We start from the raw sequence: 17,964 nt of genomic DNA on the forward strand, positions 1-17,964 counted from the left end.
TATACAACGTGCGGTGCTGCCTTGCGGAACCCCTAAAGCAGAGGTCGTGGTCAAATGAGGTCAAATATGGATAGAAACATGATATAACCATTGACTGATGCATCAAACGGCTCAACGACATCTAAATCCTACGCAATTTTGTCGGGGATCCTTAATAAATACGTCGGATGCATCGTATGGTGTAGATCGATCGTATCCAACCGTCGGGATTGCGAGGCCTAAGGTGTGATATAATGTATATTAACCTTTGATTCCAACTTTGATTCCCATTTTTGTTTATGCTTCTTCTTTTTTAGATTATTCTGTACATAAGTGACTAAAGTGAGTACTTCACGGTCTTCACCTTGATAATTTTTCCTGTTTTTTTGTTAAAGATAATTACTCTCAATGAAAGATCTAGACATGTTAATTGCTCTTGCTCATGATCCCATTCACATTCAAACATCAGTCACATACATATCAAATGTCACATGTTGCAAACTACAATCAGAAGCTACTAAGCTCACAAAACAGGAGGTCAGATACCTGAATTTCATACATAATGGTCACACGAACTGTCAATAACACAAGTGTTAACAAAAATTCCTCTAAGAAACCCGTCTTTGGAATAGACCATATAATCTGAAGCTTTATTGCAAACCATTGCTTTTTGAGTGCTTCATCAAAATCACAAAATTCATACTTCCATTGAAGTTTGGCATCCAATGAGTCAAAGAATTTCGCCAGTGTATTCATACTTCGTAGTAACACAATTAGCACGACTATCTAGCTCCAACCATCTCTCATGCTCATATGAAATGCTAGCTGAGAGTGAACCATGCATAATCACCATCAACAATTTGAGTAGACCAATAAGATCATGCTACAAAGATGATGTTGCATTAGATACTATAAATCTGACTAAGATATACTGATTGTAAGAAAAAAACAAAAGGGAAAACTGAAAAGATTTTGCTACAGTAAACCATTTCTATTGTAGGAGATGAAATACAAGATTCTGCTGAAAAAGAAGAGACAAGTATGAGAATTTTTAAAGTGCGAGTATTCAATATCATCTACATACATACTTGAAATCATTCATCCATGTTGGAATTAGTAGACCACTCCACCTTCCACCTTGAGAGCCCTAACAAATAAACATAACAGAACTTTATTAAAATAAAAATATATATGTACTGAGTACTGACACAAATGCATGTATCTCAATCAAATAAATTATTTCAGTAATATGGATCAAGAACATAGGGTTAATTGGGAAAGGTGTTCCCCTCCTCCACATAAGAATATAATAACAATAGTCATAGGAACATGGCAACAGATGCCACCCAATATCGATCACATCAGATACAGAATAAAGAGAGGGGTAACAAACCTGCAAAAGGTGTTCATTCCACTAAAAGAAAACACATACCAAAGACCATATGATAGTTGAATGTTCCTCTTGCAAAGTAGAACCATGTTATGAAACAAGGAGACGAAAGCTTACCACACTAACTAATATCAATGTAACAAGACTTACAACAACACTATGTAAGGGAAGGCCACACATGCATTGAATTTCAGTTACAACATAGGATTGTAAGAATGCCAAGTTGAAAACCAGAGTGTCTTTTAAAGAAAGTGTTCTAAAGTTAATCAGTTTAAGTGAAGGAATGTAGTTCAACTTAGTTTCCAGATAACATAATCAACAAAAGCCTATAGTGGCATACATTCCAAAAGAATATGTCGGAACTCAAATTTGAATGCATATGATGAAATTTATTATAAAGGTTTTGAAGGTGAGCATTAAAATGTTTTGAAAGATTCATGCATTGTTAAAAACAGCACAAATACATAAATAAAAGCCTGGCATAACACACTACATAGAATTATAGAGCATCTCCTTTCTGAGCAAGATTGAACTCAGAGAAAAGGCATCAATATAAGAGACTGAACTTTAGCTTATGCAGCATCGAAAACGTATTTGATGAAAACTGCCTGATGAGAAATGGTGTTCCTGGTATTTTATCAATTTCTCTGCATGACCCCTCTTCCTCACTTGATTCCTTGAAAAATCTTGACAAGGATAAAATTCAATTAATCCATAAATCAAAGAAATGCACTTGTATGTTCAATATGCTGGTGTATTACTTGCAAAGTTATTCAAACATGTATAAACACCTTAATTTCGGTTCCAGGACACCCGTGCACTAAAAACTTCAATATATGATGTGGAGAGCTTACTGTAACATCCAATTAGCTTTGTAACTCTGAGACCATTTTAAATGGAGCATTACTGTGGGCTGTACATGTATCTAAGCTAAAGTGAACTGATGCATAAAAGGCCAAAGAAGCATAATAAAGCAAAGCCTTTTTAATGGATCTAATTCTTCAATCATAAGGTTAAGAAGAAATAAAGTAGAGAATGATATGAAAATATGGACACCTGTTGCAGACAAAATTGTATACTTGAATGAGTTGAATCAAGATAAAAACTCCATGAAAAGAAATTTAAAAAAAGAAAAGAAGGGAAAGGCAGTAAATGAAGAGCAATTAAAGAACCAAACACCCAAATCTCTTGACGAATCAATAACAAGGACCTCATCATCATACGACTAATTCCAAATGCAATGAAAACGGCACAACCTTAAGAGAAGTATAATCTCAGGAAAACACCAAATCATGTATAGAAGTCATTCACTCACAAAACAAAAATTCAAAATGAATACTGAAGAATGGCACAATTTCAGATTCAAATAATCACTCACAGTAACAAGGGAAGCAGAGGCTATGAAAACCCAATTGAACTAAGCCTATGCACCACCACTGGGAGAACAAACTATTGATTAAGCATCAACAACAAGAACAGATATATATATATATATATATATAGAGCATAATTACAAAATCAGAGAATACAAGTCACTCACACTCTTCCTCCTCACCCGTTCAAATGAACCAATCTCAACTAATATATCAAACAAAGCATAAAACATCTTTGATTAACATGATCGATTGAAACAACAAAGTCTCAAAAGTATATAACTCTCAATTATTGCGGACGCTACAGAAAAAAACAATGGGCAATGAAATTTCTGACTTACCAACCACAACCTGATATAATTGGATCAGTACCACTCACATAGCCCTCATTGTTCTCCTCCCCGGACATAACAACATCCTGCAACGGACCATACAACACATTCAGCCGTGTGAATACAAGATTATTGCATCATTTCACAAACAGCTAACTAATTATAGAGTTCATGCGACATATGCCATATAATATACCTCCTCATCAGAATGTCTGTCTCCCTCCTTCCAACTGCTCTCATTTTGCCCAATGGACCTGCAATCAGTTTCCGGCATATAGGACTTCAATTCAACAACTAAGTCAACAATTATACCACTTATACCCAACACATTTTTAACTCTACTGCGAATATATTTTTTGTTTCCACTTTCCCAAATATTGGTGACACTTCGTACAAATTAATCACAAAGTAATCACAGATTAATCAGTAAGAGCATCGCTTGATCCTTTGTTTGGTTACCCTCCTACTTGAGGCAACTCTGTATATTCTTCGTTGTCCAGAGTCTCGGCATCTCCATCGTTTTTCAGCTCTTCTGCCTCGACATTCGTCAAGCGGTGGTTGTACTTGTTCTCGGAAAATCGTAGATCATCGTCGCGGTCTCCCTTCTCCACCATTTCAACACTGATCTTGATCTCCTCGATCGGCCATCGAGACCTGATTCGATTAAACCTACTTCAGACGAACATTGAAACATGATATTCAAAACAATAAAGATGCTATAACTCAGAAAGATGAATTATTAACAATAAGGGCCTTCGATAAACAACGCCGTACAATTTCGAAAATTCAAAGTTCCTAACCTTTCAATCTGGAGTGCACTTGATTACCAGATCTGCATCATTCGTGGGCTCCCAAAAATTTGCTGATTTCCATTCGACGGCGGCGGAACCTCTTCAAGCGGAGAGTGCAAGTGCACGAGGCGGCCCTATTTTCACTAAGAATCTGAGTTTTGGCTATTTCAAATTTTGTGAGGTTCTCCTCCACACCTCCACACACTACTACACCTTAGTCGGCTTCGTTGAGCCGCGCCGGAAAAATGACAACAGTGAGTTTTTGCCGAACTGGCGCCCACGTGGAGATCTAGAGGTCGACCTCAGCAGCTTGCGCCAATCGCAGCTTGCCACGTAATGGGACAAAAGAGATTTGTAGCCGGCACCGCGGTGCATTCCAAACGTTCCCCTAAAAAAATTAGTTTCTAGATCGACTTTTAAAATTTATAGTGTTTGATAGTTTTAGGAAGAATCAGTTTTTTTATAGAATTTTTAGATGCAACAGTTTTTAGATGCAACTCGAATGTTGTTTTTAGAAGTTGTTTTTATTTAAAGCTTAATAAATATTAATATTTTTTTGTAAAATCTCAAATAACACTCCTATCAATAATCATTCTCAATATGTTAAAACATAATCATTATTTTTTGTCATTAACTATATCTATAACATTTTTATTTAGAATTTACCAAATAATTTATTTATCGACAACGCTTGTAAAAGTAAAATTTGCCAACACAAACATGTTTTAATTCAAAGTTGATTTTTTTTACAGTAGAGTAGAAACAATTTTTTTTAAAAGTCGCAACAATGCCAAACTAGCCAACATTAATGCTATTATTATAGCAGTAGCGTTGCAGTTGATGGGTATATGTTGACCTATTAGTTGAAGATGACCTACTATACTTTAGGGAAATCTCGACCAATGTTCTAAATATCAGGATATAACGGCGATATATCTCTGATTTTTACAAAACGATACAATAAATCAATTATATCGATCAACTCGATAAATCAAGTCAAAAATGCCATATATCTGTGTTTTTTTTTAACCATATCTTTTTGAAAAAAATTAAAGAAAATGAAAGAGTCGTTGATAGCATTCGATGATGAGAGATTTTATGATGAATGATCATCTCAATTTATCATTTAGGCACATATTTTTATTAATTAAAATTATTTATGTATTTTAATTATCAAAACAATCAAAATGTTTTTCTTTTATGAATTTTATTGGGTACATTTTGAACTATAAGTTTTAATTCTCAAGTTTATTTTGTATATTTTGAAGTGTATGTTAATAAATATATTAAATGTAATTAAAGACTAGTAAAAACGATAAATCCGATATAAACCGATATATCTCGATATATCCCGTTATATCTTTATTTTACCAAACCGATACGATGTCAATAACCATTATTTGAACCATTGATCTAGACAATGATGCTATTCATTCGAACGTAGCCCGGCCTCCATTGGCAGAATGTCAGTCATTCTGTAATATTGTTACGTACATTATCTTCAATCGATTGACGCTCTATTTCTTTAAGAGCAACTACCTATTTGTTATGGAAATGATAATTTCTCACGCATCCATGACTCACTCGATCGTTCTATAATACTATAATGTCAATTAGATTTAAATATGTGACCTCTCACAATAATTAAAATAACCAACAAGCCACAACCCGGAAAATAATTCATGCAGTTCCTTCAGTGCATATCTCTGTGGCGAATGACACTGCAGTGAGTCAATACATTCTAGATAGGAACATCTCTAACAGTGTTATGAAAAAAAAATTAAATAATTTTGATAACTGAGGATGCTTGGCTGCCTGGAATAATTCGTTAGTTTTTTAGTTGTCCCGTACATATATTACGTGCCTATCTGTGAACTAATCACCCCCTATTCCCCTAATCTTGATTACGTGAGTACGTGAATTAATTACCACGGTTAAACGTACTTTCTTGAACTTTTCTGATGAAGCTCAGCAAACTGATCGATGGATTACACATTGTAGTTTCTACTTTCTAGTTGGTTATTCAGATGAACAGGCTAGGGTGCATACGTGGGTGTTAATAACTAAAATATGGGATAATTTGGCGTCAATCCAAATTTTAAGACATTCACCCATAATGCAACTGCATGTCTACTAGTCCACAATTCTTTCTGGAAAGCAACAAGTTGGAAATTATTTGGCCAATAATGTATTGAGATTTTGAGGTGATCAGAATCTGTAGAAGTTTCTTATGCCTTACTTGGAGAAAGTGGGACACTCTGCTCATTCCTGAAGAAGTTTTCTGGATCAACAGCGGCCTTCACTTTCACCAACCTATCGAAATTGCGGTTGAAGTACTTCAATCCATACACTTTCCCTTGTTCATAGCTATTTTTCCCAAATGTGTTCACCCCAATGTCGAGGTCCCTATAGTTCAAGAAAGCACTCCTTGGGTTCTTAGACACAAATTGTGTCATGAAACTATACAACACCCTCGTTTGGTTCAGATACTCATTAGCTGCTTCCTCTCCTGCAATATTCCACCCCACCGAGTACTGAATCTTGAACAAGTTTCCAGCTCGATGAGGAAAAGGCGCACTGTATGCCGGAATCCGAGCCATTTTCCCTCCATAAGGATTGAACACCAAGCCGGTCTTCCCAACTTCTATCAACTTCCTCCACAATGCCTCCAAACCCTGTCGAGAAATCGGTGTCTGGACATAATCTGACTTCCTCTTCAAGAAATTCGCATGGTTGAGGTTTCGATTAAGCAACACCTCCGGCTTGGCCACATTGGGAGTGGAACCATCGTTCCACCAAACCACAGACTCAATCCAACTCATTTCCAAACAATCCTCTTTCTTTAAACCCAATTCAGGAAACTCCTTACCCAAAATAGAAACTAACTGATTAGCATTCCCTAAAAACTGTGCCAAAATGGAGATCCGAACAGTTTTCTTACCCTTCTTCGTTGGAGAGCTCACTGGCTGCAACAACATCCTCATCCATAAATCATCGACAGTAGTCGGAGCCACCTTCTGCCACCTCAAAACGACGTCGGTGGCATTACTCTCCGTGTAACTCATTACCCTAAAAACAGTGACGGTTTCCGGCACCGGAACCAACCTCAACTTGTACGACACGATCACTCCAAAACTTCCTCCACCGCCGCCTCTGATGGCCCAGAACAAATCCTCCCCCATTGCTTTTCGGTCTAGAAGCTTTCCATGCACATCAACAATTAAAGCATCCAATACATTATCGACTGCGAGGCCGTACTTTCTCAGCAAGTTTCCATAACCGCCGCCGCTGATATGACCACCGACACCGACCGTGGGACAAATTCCGGCAGGAAAGGCCAGCAGTTTACTGTTCTGGGAAATTCTGTGGTAGAGTTCCCCGAGAGTTGCGCCGGCCTGGGCCCAGACGGAGCTGTCTCCGACGTTGACATTGATTGACCGGAGGTGGAACATATCAAGGACTATGAAACTCTGTTCAGATGAGACATACGAGATGCCCTCGAAGTCGTGGCCGCCGCTTCGGATCTTGAGCTGGACGCCGAGTTTCTTGGCGCAGAGGACGGAGGCCTGGACGTGGGGCTCGGCTGTGGGCGTGAGGATGAGGACTGGTTTTGGAGTAGTGGTGGTGTTGAAGCGAGAGTTGCGGATGTAGGCTCTGAGTGTTGAAGTGAAAGATGGGTTGCTTTGGGGCACGACTATTTGGGAGGCTGAGGAGTTTGGGTGGGTGTTGAGGCATTGAACGAAGTTTTCATAGATAGAAGAAGCAGAGGTTGCAGAGATCTGAAGAAGGAGAAGAACAGAGGACAGCAAAAGCGTAATGCGCTTCATTTTTCTTTCGTTTGGTCCGAATGTTTGTCACGTTGTGTCGGCAACGTCTGTTATAAGCCTGCTCTCCAAGCGCCGGGCTGTTAGTTCACAGACGTCGTCTATGTCATTGTAGGAACAGTGCTTTGAGTTAAAAAATTTAATAACTTTTCAGTTAACTCCCTTCTTCACAGACCCGAGTTCATGGAATTTAATTTAGAGCTGGGAAGCTTTTGGCCAAGTAGGTCAATATGTGTAAGAAGATTTTTTTCCAGATTGATTTAATTTTGCTGAATCTGTAATGTCAAAATATGGGTTTTCATCTTTGCACCAAGAAAGAAAATTATTGTATTTATCTCCTATGCTGAACCTTCAGTCCTTCATGCTCGGTATCCATATGCAAATTCTCATTAATAATCTCGTATGACCTATGCTATGACTTTAATCAAGTAAATGGATATGATTTGAGTCCGATGGCTTCATCGAGTAGAGTAAGCATCATGATTTTGATGTCAGCTCTTCTCTCTGAACACAAGTTTTTATATCTGGGTTCGAGTTCTTATAAATGAGAGAGCGAGAGGAGAAAAGAAAATGGTCAGAAAGAACCGGAATTGCAGAAGAGAAAAGAGATAATGGAAAATATATCCAAAAATAAAGTAAGAGAAAATCTTGACCTTCCGTTTATAATGGGTGGCTGAGATTTACTCATGAGGCAATATGAGGAGTGGTTTATGAGGAGAGGATCCCAGTCCCCTCTAACCCACCTAAGGGTGTGTTTGGTACAGCTGAGCTTATAAAAAAAGTTGGCTTATGCTGATTACTGAAAATAAGTGGCTGATAAATAAAGTTGCAGACTGTTTGGTAAACTGGCTTATATAAGTAGCTGTTAGTGACAGAAGTAATGACAAAGCGTTTGGTAAACTCAAACTAACTTATGCTTTTAATTTGTCAAATGATCAATTTAGACATGTAAGATAATTTTTAGTTAATTTTAGTTTAAAACAATGCCTAAAAATATATGGCATATTAATATTGGATAATTTTAAAATTATCTTAAACCAATATACTCTGATATTGATAATTTGATTTTGATTAGGATCATGTCAATACATAAATACTCAATCACGTGCATTCATCAAACTTTGAGCAATCTTGTCTCTTAATATATCAATTTCTTGTGCGCCATGATGATTTTGTTCATCATCATCTTCTTCTTTTTCCTCATCTCCACCACCTTCCTTTTCTTCGCCTCGGACAAAATGTCTATCACGATATGCATATCTTCGGATATAATTATGAAGTGTCATAGTAGCGATGACAATCTTCACTTGTTTCTTGAATGAATATCCTTACATGTCTTTTAAAATCTTCTATTTTTTTTCCAAACTCCAAATGAGCGTTCTATAACTCCTCTAAGTGAAGAGTGTGCTTGGTTAAATAGTTCTTTTTTATTTATTGGTTCTCGGCCATGATATTGTTGGAAGTGTTGTGGTGGCCCTTTATAAGGTCCCAAATACCCTGGCAGAGTGGGATATCATGAATCCACAACATAATATTTTCCTATAAAATTATCATGTAATAAAATTTGTGAAAATGTCATTTGAAGCATGAATTGAAATGAAATTTTTGACTAAAATTAAATATATTACCTGGTGGAGCATGAGGAAAGTTCATATTAGGATTTCGAAGGACGGATTGTAATACTCTTGTATCATGAGCTGACCCTTCCAAGTTTAATACCCCCAGTAGAAGTTTACTACCTCTAGTAAACTTTAGTAAATTGTTACTACCCCCAGTAAACTTTATTTTTTTGCATCTAAGTTGATTTTTCTCCGTTTTAAGGTGTGTTATGGCCTTTAGAAATACTGTTTTTCAAGTTTCATACCCCAGTAGAAGTTTACTAGAGGTAGTAAACTTTAGTAAATTTTTACTACCCCCAGTAAACTTTATTTTTTTGCATCTAAGTTGATTTTTCTCCGTTTTATGGTGTGTTATGGCCTTTAGAAATACTGTTTTTCAAGTTTAATACCCCCAGTAGAAGTTTACTACCTCTAGTAAACTTTAGTAAATTGTTACTACCCCCAGTAAACTTTATTTTTTTTGCATTTAAGTTGATTTTTCTCCGTTTGAAGGTGTGTTATGGCCTTTAGAAATACTGTTTTTCAAGTTTAATACCTCCAGTAGAAGTTTACTACCTCTAGTAAACTTTAGTAAATTGTTACTACCTCCAGTAAACTTTATTTTTTTGCATCTAAGTTAATTTTTCTCCATTTTAAGGTGTGTTATAGCCTTTAGAAATACTGTTTTTCAAGTTTAATACCCCGAGTAGAAGTTTACTACCTCTAGTAAACTTTAGTAAATTGTTACTACCCCTAGTAAACTTTATTTTGTTTGCATCTAAGTTGATTTTTCTCCGTTTTAAGGTGTGTTATGGCCTTTAGAAATACTGTTTTTCAAGTTTAATACTCCGAGTAGAAGTTTATTACCTCTAGTAAACTTTAGTAAATTGTTACTACCCCTAGTAAACTTTATTCTTTTGCATCTAAGTTGATTTTTCTCCGTTTTAAGGTGTGTTATGACCTTTAGAAATACTGTTTTTCAAGTTTAATACCCATAGTAGAAGTTTACTACCTCTAGTAAACTTTAGTAAATTGTTACTACCCCCAGTAAACTTTATTTTTTTGCATCTAAGTTGATTTTTCTCCGTTTTAAGGTGTGTTATGGCCTTTAGAAATACTGTTTTTCAAGTTTAATACCCACAGTAGAAGTTTACTAGAGGTAGTAAACTTTAGTAAATTGTTACTACCCTAGTAAACTTTATTTTTTTGCATCTAAGTTGATTTTTCTCCGTTTTAAGGTGTGTTATGGCCTTTAGAAATACTGTTTTTCAAGTTTAATACCCCCAGTAGAAGTTTACTACCTCTAGTAAACTTTAGTATATTTTACTACCCCCAGTAAACTTTATTTTTTTGCATCTAAGTTGATTTTCTCCGTTTTAAGGTGTGTTATGGCCTTTAGAAATACTGTTTTTCAAGTTTAATACCCCGAGTAGAAGTTTACTATCTCTATTAAACTTTAGTAAATTTTTACTACCCCCAGTAAACTTTATTTTTTTGCATTTACGTTGATTTTTCTCTGTTTTAAGGTGTGTTATAGCCTTTACAAATACTGTTTCTCAAAACCAATGCAGAAGTCACGTTTCTTCCTAATCATTGCTTCTTGATCCAACACGAGGAGCTATGTATTATGTTAACCCAGAGAGCAAAATCGCAAAAATATTATCATTCACTCAATGAAAATCAAATATATGGTCTCAATTTTTGTAAAACGTATCCAATCTAACAACATAAATAATATGGGTGTTTTCTTTTCACATCAACATTCTATTGAGAGTAAAATCGCAAAAAAAAAAAAATGAAACAATTACTGACTTGTCTCATCCTACAGGCCTCATATTTGAATTTGGGGAAATTTACAGATCTCTTCCGCAGTTGGATGAATCCTCACGTGTGGGTGGTCAATGAGAAAGTCAGACCGAGAATTACCGAAAACCATTTTTTCACCCCTAACGTCAAAGCAGTTATCTCTGTCTCCACCATTTTCAAAATCAACCAATCATTTAACGACACGTAATCAATTTTAGTTTGGGCTCTCGGAAAGTAGGCCTTTAGCAGAACTTACCCGTTGTGTCCCTCTTCTTTAGGTTTTAACTTAATGAGATCGACTGATCGAGTACGTAGAAAATCCGGATCAAATAAAAATATTATTTATTTCCCTCTAATCATTTCATAATATTAACGGTCAATTCTAAATTTCTAATCTAGCTCTAATCTTCTTCATCAAATAAAACCTTGAAATCATCGGTTGCCATTTGTTAAAGGTCCACATCAGTATGCCAGCAGTTGTAAACCTAGTATTATATTTATAGGCTATAGCCATGAAATATATAATAAGGAAAATCGTCGCAATTGTTAATTCCATTGAGACAAAAGTCACCTCGTCCCAATTCTGAAATCCTTATTCTTTATGAAGAATCTTGATTAAGTTTTTTTTTTTTTAAAAGAGGGAATCTTGATTAAGTTTTACAGCTGAAGATGCATGCATGTATGCATGGCTAGAAATTAACAAAATGCATCCCTGCATATGATTTTGTTTCTTATGCAGTAACTTAATTAAGAACATATAATAGAGAAATGTCTTTGAGTTTTGGCCATCTCTAAAGATTATTGGAGACTAGTTTAAGAAGAATATATCTTGTATGCAATTTGGAGTGGAATCTTGAAAGATAAGGACTGTGGGAGATTGGCCAGGTCAAAGTGAATAAAACTCGATGGGCAGGCGGGCCTAAGATTATGAACAGTTTCTAGTATGGACCAATAATGAATAATCCACTCCCCTTTTAGTAAGTGGGGGTGGGTGCAAGTGCAATAGGTTGAGCTCCTATAGTCTTATTATTTGATTTTGTAAATTTTAATGACAATGCTTATTAGAGACAAGTTTAAGAAGAATATCTTGCATGCGATTTGACAGTGGTTTCGAAAGATAAGCATTGTGGGAGACTGGTTAGGTCAAAGTGAATAAAACTCGGTGGGTTGACCAATAATGAATAATCTGTTAAACAGCGATAAACGTGACATGTAAACTAACTGTATCGATATTGTCCCAACTTAGACACCTCACATGTGTTGAGTTTTAATCACAAAAGGCCTCGGTACAATTCGGTATTATTCACTTATTTATAAGCATTTTATTTGTCACTTCTTAGATGTGAGATCTCTCCTCTCCAACATGCTCCTTCACGTGCAACCTAATTTTTAGGTCTGCACGTAACATATTAACATCCCACATACTGGGACGAAATAAACTAAGATCTAGTAACCAACGACACTTAGTGACCATCCAATCAGAAACTTTCAGATGACATGATAATGACACCCATTTTGGGCCAATGACAAAGTGACACCAAACTCAGGCCCACAACCGATTGGAGACACGACTGGAGGGAGACTCGCTCTGATACTATGTTAAATAGCGACAAGCGTGACCCGTAGATCAACTGTACCGATATTGTCTCAACTTAGCCACCTCACAGGTGTTGGATTTTAATCACAAAAGGCCTCGGTACAATTAGGTATTATCACTTATAAGTTTTATTTTATTTATCACTTCTTAGATGTGAGATCTCTCATCTCCAACATAATCCACTCCCCTTTTAGTAAGTGGGTGGGTGCAATCGTGCAATAGATTTCTACTTATGTTGAGGTTTTTAGAGCTTTATTATTTGATTTTGTAAACTCTAAATGCCTTAGAGGCTTCTGTCTATAATTTGTTTTCCCATATAAAAAAATATGGGGTTTCTGCTTCACATATGATGTTGTTATCGGTGAAATATATTGCTCTAATTTAAATTTATTAAAAAAAACGATGGTATCATTTCAAATCATTTCATCATTAATTGTTATCATCATCCCACTAATTAGACGCAATTGAAGAGAAAATTTAGTGAGATTGAATCCTATCAATCTCTGTAGGATTTTATTTCCATACTTTCAGCTTAACACTCACCAATCAGCTGAAAACATTTTTAATTATCTGTACAATTTTATTTTTGATGCTAAAAATATTTCATATTTTTCTTTTCAAAAAATCATTGGTCATTCATTTTGACTAATCTATCCATTTTTCTCTGGTCATTTATTTTTATTCGATACCAATCATATTTGTAACTGCTAATTTTCGTGCACTGATCGCGTCTTGTAGCTGGTATATATATCGGGGCATTGATCCCAGTAGAAAACAACAATAAACTCCTCTGGCATAATTTCTTGCTCATAACTCAGAAAATATGGGAATGCCATTGTTACTTGCTGTTACAGTTGTGGTTGCATTCGTTTTGCTTCCGGTTCATTCCCAACAAGATTATATTCTAGATGACACTAGCTCAACTGATCTCATCCAATTCACCCCGAACGGTATGTACTATGTATTGTACTTTTTTTTTGGCACTTGTGCTTGTATAAGATTAAGAACTCCAACGCTAATTGTACTCAGTTTTTTTTTATATCCAACTTTGGTTTTTCAGGCACACAAATTGGCCTAGATGCAAAGAGGTGTTCAGGTTCTGATATTTGGATTGGAAATGCGCAATCTGGGTATGAATGGAATGGGATGCCGAGATTTTCTGTGCAGATCTTAAACCAGTGCCGCACAGGTTGTGACATTTCCAATATCCACGTTTACTGTGGTCAGTTCAGTTCAGCTACTATCATCAATCCTAAGGTTTTTAAACGGCTTGAGATTAATGACTGCCTTGTCAATGATGGAAAACCCTTGAAATATGGCACTCTCCTCTCATTTAAGTACCATACGAGCTTCAAATATCCTCTTTCTGTTGCCTCTTTTACATGCTAAATAAGTACCAGATGTCCAGATGTATCGCTTAGCTACGTAGATTAAATTCTTCAAGGCCATGCATATGTGTAACGCACCAATATAGTAGTTAGGCTAAGGCTACTTGATACATGGTGAAATCTGATTCTTTTATTCAATAAAATTTGTTGGCTGGATTCTGTGATGTAGGATACTGAAATATCAACACATTTTTCTATTCACACAAGTCATTCTGCAAAACTATCTCGTCCCTAGGACCAAAATTTGGGAAGTGAAAATCTTTCAGTTTTGCACTACTTGGGAAAGCTTCATGATTTGCTTGAAGTGTATATAGGCTATAAGAAAAACCAACAATAGTTTTATTTATCAACAAAGAGACAGGGACTCTAATTTCCATCATATACTCATATAGGCTAAGAAACAATGAAAAATCTTTTACTCGACCCACTCTTCACCTTATCCAACTTTTACAGACACCAACTCCAATTCCAGTAGTAATAGTACAAGTAATAGTGACCACTGGCCACTAACTTTCCTTCAAATAGAAGCATTTACAGTAACAAAGTAAATATATCTCCGTTAGTATCACTCTAACACAATCCACAACATCTTATGCATGAAAATATTTCATTCCTTCATTGACTGGAATTGATTGGTTATATTACTTGATTTTTCTTCATACACATATCAACCTATATATACTAATCTACGAATCTATCTATCCGGGATTCACTCCGTGAATCACGGACCGTGTTTCACGGCGTGTTTCACGCCACTATACATGCCAACACTCCCTCTCAAGTTGGTGCATACATATCAACCATGCCCAACTTGCTAAGTGAATCATAAAAAACCCTTTTTGACACTCCTTTTGTGAGCATATCGACAAGTTGCTCTTCTGTGGAAACAAAAGGAAAACTAATGATCTTTGCGTCTAGCTTTTCCTTTATAAAATGACGATCAACTTCCACATGTTTTGTACGATCATGTTGCACAGGATTATGCGAAATATCAATAGCTGCCTTGTTGTCACAGTACAGCTGCATAGCACATTTAGGTTTAATACCTAAGTCTTCTAGTAGATTTCTAAGCCATAATAATTCGCACACTCCCTGAGCCATACCTCTGTATTCTGCTTCAGCACTAGATCGAGCTACCACATTTTGTTTCTTACTCCTCCACGTAACAAGATTGCCTCCAACAAAGGTATAGTACCCTGATGTGGACCTCCGATCGGTAACATTTCCAGCCCAGTCTGCATCTGTGAAGCCACAAATCTCAAAGATATTGTTGTGATTAGAAAACATTACTCCTCTCCCTGGAGCTGACTTCAAGTATCTCAAAATCCTCACAACAGCATCCATATGATCCACACTCGGATTATGCATGAACTGACTCACTACACTTACTGCATACGCAACATCTGGCCTGGTATGTGACAAATAAATCAGGCGTCCAACTAGCCTCTGATATCGAGTTTTGTCAGTGGGCACTTGATCTGGATACTCTGCTAACCGATGGTTCTGCTCAATAGGAGTATCAATTGGAGTGCAATCTAACATCCCTGTCTCCGTTAGTAGATCAAGGATGTACTTCCTCTGACACAGATAGATACCATCACTTCCCCGGGCTACCTCAATACCCAAGAAGTACTTGAGTGTACCTAGGTCCTTCATCTCAAACTCTGTGGCTAGCTGCTTTTGTAATCTGTCCACCTCAATAGTATCATTACCAGTAACTACCATATCGTCAACATATATGATTAGAGCTGTTACCTTCCCTTGTTGGTGTTTGAGAAATAATGTGTGGTCTGAATTACTCTGCATGTATCCAATTTTCCTCATGAATTGTGAGAATCTTCCAAACCAAGCACGAGGTGACTGTTTAAGACCATACAAAGACTTTCTCAATCTGCATACGGAGTTACTTGGAGAAGTGGCCACATATCCAGGCGGAAGATCCATGTATACTTCCTCTGTTAGTTCTCCATGAAGAAATGCATTCTTAACATCAAACTGCCTAAGTGGCCAGTTCAAGTTAGCAGCGATAGAGAGCAATACCCGGATAGTGTTTATCTTTGCAACAGGTGCAAATGTCTCATCATAGTCTATGCCATATGTCTGGGTGAACCCCTTTGCTACTAGGCGTGCTTTATACCGGCTTACTGACCCATCTGGATTATGCTTCACTGTAAACACTCATCGACATCCTACAGTCTTCTTGCCATATGATGGAGGTACAAGTTCCCAAGTATTGTTCTTTTGTAATGCTTCCATCTCTTCCTCCATTGCTTTCCTCCATTTTGGATCGCCCAATGCATCCTGCAGTTTGTTAGGTACTGATACAGTAGATATTTGATTCACAAATGACTCATATGACTTAGATAATCTTTTGGTAGATATAAAATTGGCCACCGGATACTTGGCTTTAGTCTGAAGGGTAGGTTCATATTTTTTTGTTGGTTGACCTCGAGTAGACCTATTTGGCAAAACATATTGTCTACTATTAGCCTGAATAGAATGACTAACCTCAGATGAGTGATCTTCTGTACCAGGAGAGCATTGATCAGGGGTATAAGTAGTACGAGATACATGAGGGGTAGTTGTGTTGTCAGCTTCCGGTGCCTGAATCTCTTGAGTGACGACCTCCGGTGGTGCCTGTGTGGCTGACACTTTGGTAATCTCAACAGATCTTGTTACCATATCGACTGGCTCACTTGTCTCCCCCTCTCCATGATACAACTCTTGAAAATAGGAATTCTCCCCCTGAAGAGCAGTATCAGAAGAGGAAAAATAACTCATATCCTCAAAAAAGGTAACATCCATAGTGACATAGTACTTCCGAGTAGGGGGATGGTAGCACCGGTACCCTTTCTGATGGCTTCCGTACCCAATAAACACACATTTAACTGCCCGGGCATCTAACTTAGAACGCTGATGTTGTGGAAGATGAACAAAAGCAACACAACCGAAAACACGGGTAGGAAGATTATGAAACGAGGGTAATTTGACATGAGATGCAAGCACCTCATATGGAACTTTCCCTTGAAGAACACGAGATGGAAGACGATTAATAAGGTGGGCGGAAGTAATGACAGCATCACCCCAAAGGTATTTAGGCATGTGGGCACTAAAAAGAATACACCGAGCCATATCAAGTAAATGACGATTTTTCCTTTCAGAAACCCCATTTTGCTCAGGTGTGTAAGGACACGTTGTTTGATGAACAATCCCGTGTGCGTTAAAGAACTCCTGAAAGACATGATTCATATATTCCCCCCCCATTATCAGAACGAAGAACTCGAATGGTAGCATTATATTGTGTTTGGATATTGGCATGGAAGGCACGAAAGGCTGGAAACACCTCATTTTTATTCTTAAGAAGAACAATCCAGGAAAGACGTGTGCAATCATCAATAAAGGACACAAAATAACGCATTCCTGACATAGTAGACTCTTTAGAGGGTCCCCAAACATCAGAATGAATTAATTCAAAAGGAAGAGAACTTTTAGTAGAAGTACTAGGGGAATAGGTAGATCGATGACTCTTGCCTAAAACACATGTCTCACAACATAAACAAGACTCGTCCACACTAAGAAATAAAGTAGGCATGGATTTTTTCATAACACTAAAAGATGGATGCCCTAAGCGACGATGCCATAACCAAACTTCACTTAGCTTGTCAGAAGTGGAGAGTAAAGCGGTCCGAGACTGTCCCCCTGTTTTTTCCCCTACGTATGTCAGATCCAGATGAAACAACCGGCCCCTCAGATACCCCCGACCAATTGCCCGTCCGGTGAGAAGATCCTGAAATATTACATACATAGGAAAAAAGGTCACAGAGCACTGAGCGTCAGCGTTCAATTGGGGAACAGATATCAAATTATGAGATAAAACAGGGACATA

General features: G+C 37.0%; 3 protein-coding genes across 7 annotated transcripts; 1 reads left to right on the plus strand and 2 right to left on the minus strand.

Moving 5' to 3' along the window:
• Positions 1–419: 419 nt before the first annotated feature.
• On the minus strand, positions 420–4,022 carry LOC126788453 (uncharacterized). 5 transcript variants are annotated; one of them, XM_050514448.1, is made up of 6 exons: positions 3,875–4,022; positions 3,534–3,728; positions 3,271–3,328; positions 3,084–3,160; positions 1,068–1,126; positions 420–862 (listed from the first exon to the last, which is right to left on the minus strand). In XM_050514448.1, exons 2-5 carry the CDS (start codon positions 3,686–3,688, stop codon positions 1,093–1,095), a joined length of 324 nt encoding a protein of 107 aa, XP_050370405.1. In that variant the 5' UTR covers positions 3,689–3,728; positions 3,875–4,022; the 3' UTR covers positions 420–862; positions 1,068–1,092. The 5 variants fall into 5 exon arrangements, with proteins under 5 accessions (XP_050370405.1, XP_050370408.1, XP_050370404.1 ...); XM_050514451.1 differs by having other exon boundaries at positions 420–804; positions 3,534–3,743; XM_050514447.1 differs by having other exon boundaries at positions 3,534–3,743.
• A 1,923-nt stretch (positions 4,023–5,945) lies between these two features.
• LOC126788447 (berberine bridge enzyme-like 21) lies at positions 5,946–7,692 on the minus strand. The gene has a single exon (XM_050514442.1). The coding sequence runs from the start codon at positions 7,690–7,692 to the stop codon at positions 6,094–6,096; it is 1,599 nt and encodes a 532-aa protein (XP_050370399.1). The 3' UTR covers positions 5,946–6,093.
• A 5,821-nt stretch (positions 7,693–13,513) lies between these two features.
• Positions 13,514–14,079, plus strand: LOC126786898 (protein TAPETUM DETERMINANT 1-like). Its single transcript, XM_050512860.1, has 2 exons — positions 13,514–13,640; positions 13,751–14,079. Exons 1-2 carry the CDS (start codon positions 13,514–13,516, stop codon positions 14,077–14,079), a joined length of 456 nt encoding a protein of 151 aa, XP_050368817.1.
• Positions 14,080–17,964: the final 3,885 nt, after the last annotated feature.

This window comes from Argentina anserina, chromosome 3, assembly GCF_933775445.1.
Source record: "Argentina anserina chromosome 3, drPotAnse1.1, whole genome shotgun sequence".
NCBI lineage: Eukaryota > Viridiplantae > Streptophyta > Magnoliopsida > Rosales > Rosaceae > Argentina > Argentina anserina.